The following is a 4,185-nucleotide window of genomic DNA, read 5'->3' on the forward strand; positions in this document are numbered from 1 at the left end:
TCTGCTGCACTCCCAACTGGAGCAAAAAGAACAAGACAGACACTCACGCATACAAGCCTTTCAGCAGCAGGTAATTCATAAAATGTTTAAATTCACACATTGGATATGCTAAAGCATTTACTTTGCTGTGCTAATTCATCTCGATTGGGTTTTTCCAGAAAGATTTCCAGTTCTTTTATAAGCAAACAGAAGGAATTATAACAGTAAATAAGATAAAAATGGATGTTTTCAGATTGATGAGCTGAAGAGCTGCATTGAAGAGCGTGAAGAGGAGCTGTCACGGCTGAGAACAGCAACAGTGAGTCCTTCAAGCCCCTCATTGCATCACATGTCCGGGTTTGTCTGTGTCATCAGCAAAGCTGTCACTCCAAATAAACCAGGAATAGTGCTGTGGATGAGGAATTGACACAAGATACTTGATTTAAGTCCCATTGATATTCTGTAGCTGAGTGGTTGGTTTCTTGTCAGGGCGCCACAGACTCAGAGAAGCGAGTGCTGTGTCTGTCAGCAGAGAACGAGAGCTTGAAGCAGAGTTTGAGCGTGACGCAGGGCCTCCTGCAGCAGCTGTCCACCATCCCGTCTCAGTCCAGCAACATGCTCGTCAAGGTGAGCGGCCTCGCATACGCACGTGCTGATGAGCGCAGATTCACTCATACTAACTTTGTCTGGCAGGAAAACGAGAATCTGCGCAGCAGAGTGCAGCAGCTGGAGAGCTCTCTGCAGCAACGGGCCGAGCAGCTTTCACAACTGGAGAGAAGGAGCGAGCAGAGCGAGTGGAGGAGAGCGGAGGAGCTGAGGAAACGAGAGGACAGAGTGAGGGAGCTGCAGCTGGAGCTGGACAGAGAGAAGGGGAAGGAGCCCGTTGTAAAGGTAAACCAAAGAGATTTAAAGAGGCATTAGAGGAATATCAGTCAGCAGAAGTGACATTTTCCATCCATAGAGACTTTCAGTGGAATAACAACTTCATTTTGTCATATCTTTGGATTTTTGTCCCCTTCTGCCAGTATGTGACTCAGACTGTGGAGGTGGAATCAGCAGCAACTGTGAAGCAGCTGAATAAGGCCCGACAGAGGAACGAGGTGTTGGCTGGAAGGCTGTCTGATCAGAACGAACGCTGCAGGCAGCTGGAGGAGCAAATCCGGAAGTCTGATGAGTACAGCTGCAATCTGCAGCACAAGGTAGAACAAAACGAAAAGAAGAAAAAACAAGGATAATATCCCACCTTCCTTTTTGTGCTAAAGTCCTGGAGAACATTGTATACAAACAGTGGATCACCTTCCTAAATTCACATGAGATCCTGGAACCTTTACAAAAAACGCACTTTTAAAAATGTTTAATGATGTTTTAATAGTAGAAGTTGCAGGTGATATTATTAGATATTATTAGATCTATCTGCAGCTTTTGACACAGTTGATCGTGAGATCCTGATTGGTCGGCTGGAACAATGGGAGGGGCTTTCAGGGGAAGCTCTACAGTGGATGTGGTCTTACCTTACAGACCGGTCTTTCTATGTCAAAATGGGCTCTCACTCATCCTCCTGAAGTGGGGAGTCCCTCAGGGATCGGTTCTGGGCCCTTTGCTGTTTTCTATTTATTTGCAGCCATTAGGATCGTTGTTTCGGAAGCATAAGGTGGATTTCCACCTCTATGCTGACGATTGTCAGATTTACATGTGTGTCCCTATATGTAAGGGATCTGACCGCACCATTAGATCAATAATCGACTGCATTGCTGAAGTCAGGTTGTGGATGTTGGCTAACTTTCTTGGCCTCAATGAAAACAAAACTGAGGTAATTGTGTTTACCCCTAGTGGTCGAAAGGATCATGACATCGATCTCCTCTCTCTTCGCCTTTTTGAGCAGTCTGTAGTCACAAGCTTGGGTGTGAAACGTGATGCTGATCTGAACCTTGACCACCAAATAAATGCAGTGACCAGGTCCTGCTTTTTTCAAATGCGACATTTGACTAGGTTAAAAAAAGAACTTTGAAATTGTCACTCATGCCTTTGTGTTGTCCAGACTAAACTATTACAGCTCTTTATATGCTAAGTTACCAAAGACTTCAATAGCCCGGCTGCAGCTGGTCCAAAATGCAGCTGCAAGATGTATTTGTGGGGCAAAAAAGTTTGACCACATAACTTCTTTGAACTGGCTGCCAGTGCAGTACTTGATTTTTATCAAAATTCTTGTTTTTACTTTTAAGTCACTGGCAGGGACGACACCTCCTTACCTCTCCAGTCTGGTTTTAAAATACTCTCCAACTAAGTTCCACACTTTAGTTTTAATCTCTGTTTTTAAATGGTTTTATTTGGGTTTATGCTTTTTATTCTTTTTATGTTTTACTATTGGGCCTTCTTGACTGGTGGTGGAATGAATAAATTAAATAAAGAGCGTGTGCCTAAATAAAAAAAAACATATCTACTCAAGTATATATTAACATTAACCACTAAAACTTTAAAAATCTGAAGACTAGAGTTAAGTATAGCACCCCTCTTAAGAGAAATGGTCACAAGACTAAATGTCTTCCAAGCAACCACTGTGCGACCCTGATCAATTTCATTGACAGGTGAACTAATTGCTGAGCTGAAGCTGCACACAGTGGAACAGTAAAAGTGACAAACTGCTGTGCTAAAACCTTCACAGATCGCAGCGTACGAGCGAGAAATCACCAAACTGAGGGAGGAACTGTTGAAAGAAATTGGACATTTGGAGGAGAGGAAGGAAGAAGCGGTGAGAGCTGCTGCCAGCTGCTCAGCCGACCACTTTCAGAACCTGCAGGATCAGTTCTTCAGTGAGTACACTAACCTAATCAATGCCTGTCGTCAGATCAGTTTCAGAAAGTTTTTGTTTTTGGAGACTTTCACTAAAGCAACAATAGGAAACTATGGTGAAGGTGTCTCTATCTTTTTGTCCAGGCTTGCAGAAGCGTCTCACAGCACTCCCTCCCACTTTACGCTCCATGAAGACAGACTACGCCAGCCTGAGGAGCCAAGTTCGAAACTTCTCAGACTTTTATGGCAGTGCCATCAATGAAGCGAAAAAGCAGGTGCGTAACTCCCCCTGAAGCTTGAGCTTAGTAAACAAACATGTCGAGTGAGGATCTTTTCCATTTGCAGATTGCAGCTGCCATCAATGAAATGTCTGAAGCCAACAAAGATCTCCTGGAGAAGTACAGAAAAGAGGTTGCGCTGCGCAGGAAGTACCACGAGCAGCTGGTGGAGCTCAAAGGTGCGCATGCAGAACGATGGAGGTGACTTCAGTGAAGAAAGTCCTCCACTGACTAGAACGTGTGGCTGTTTCAGGAAACATTCGCGTTCTGTGTCGTGTGAAGCCTGTGCTGAAGGAGGATCAGCACGAGGAGGGTCAGTCCGTGGTCGTAGCCACCGATCCCAACAATGAATCCTCTCTGACGGTGATAAGCAAAGGAAAAGGTCGGATCTTTGAGCTGGACAAGGTCTTCCAACCGCAGGCCACTCAGGAAGAGGTAGGAGGAAGATACTTTTGCAGAATGTCTTTAAACCTCTCCTATTATTTTAATTTGTTTTTGCTCTTTTAAGATCTTTCAGGAGATTGAGCCTCTTGTGACGTCGTGCATTGATGGATACCATGTTTGCATATTTGCATATGGGCAGACGGGCTCTGGAAAAACTCACACTATGGAGGTACGCTCGCTCACGGAGTGCAATGAAACGCAGGACTGTTTATTTGTCTCTTGATTATTTTAAACATATTTATTACATAATTCTTTAACATTTTAACAGTATGTGTCGAATGGGCGGGCATTGAATGTGTTTTTATTTTACCAACTTTTATTATTATAATTATTTAGTCTTCCTCTTTGGCTTTAAAATTTTGAAAGGTTTTATTGTGAAGCATTTTGAGCTACAAAGTGCTCTATGAATAAAGATTGATTTGATTTTAACATTTTTTGTTAATCTTCTTAATAATTCATTCATTCATTTTTTTAAACCCGTTTTTTCCCTTTAAGGATCACAGGACAAAATAAATGAATGAATGAAAGAAAAAGTTGTTTAGATGATTATATTTTACTCATAATGTTATGAACAGTTGCAAGTACAAATGAAAAACATATTTTTTTGTTTTAAAATATAATAATGTTTATTTTATTTAGTTAATATTTCCAAAGGTTGAAGGCACAGTTTAACTGTTATGAAAAGATTGATACT

The 4,185-nt window shown here is 42.2% G+C and overlaps 1 protein-coding gene across 1 annotated transcript in view; it reads left to right on the top strand.

Annotated features, from left to right (window-relative positions):
* Positions 1-7: 7 nt before the first annotated feature.
* Positions 8-4,185, top strand: part of LOC112138843 (kinesin-like protein KIFC3) — a 6,470-nt gene continuing 2,292 nt past the window's right edge. Inside the window, exons 1-10 of the mRNA XM_024261499.2 lie at positions 8-70; positions 233-298; positions 469-606; positions 673-870; positions 1,005-1,178; positions 2,642-2,789; positions 2,914-3,044; positions 3,115-3,226; positions 3,301-3,482; positions 3,556-3,660. Coding sequence (XP_024117267.1) covers positions 595-606; positions 673-870; positions 1,005-1,178; positions 2,642-2,789; positions 2,914-3,044; positions 3,115-3,226; positions 3,301-3,482; positions 3,556-3,660 — 1,062 coding nt within the window. The 5' untranslated portion in view covers positions 8-70; positions 233-298; positions 469-594. The remainder of the gene's footprint in view (positions 71-232; positions 299-468; positions 607-672; positions 871-1,004; positions 1,179-2,641; positions 2,790-2,913; positions 3,045-3,114; positions 3,227-3,300; positions 3,483-3,555; positions 3,661-4,185) is intronic.

The sequence above is a fragment of the Oryzias melastigma genome, unplaced genomic scaffold, assembly GCF_002922805.2.
Source record: "Oryzias melastigma strain HK-1 unplaced genomic scaffold, ASM292280v2 sc00929, whole genome shotgun sequence".
Classification (NCBI taxonomy): domain Eukaryota; kingdom Metazoa; phylum Chordata; class Actinopteri; order Beloniformes; family Adrianichthyidae; genus Oryzias; species Oryzias melastigma.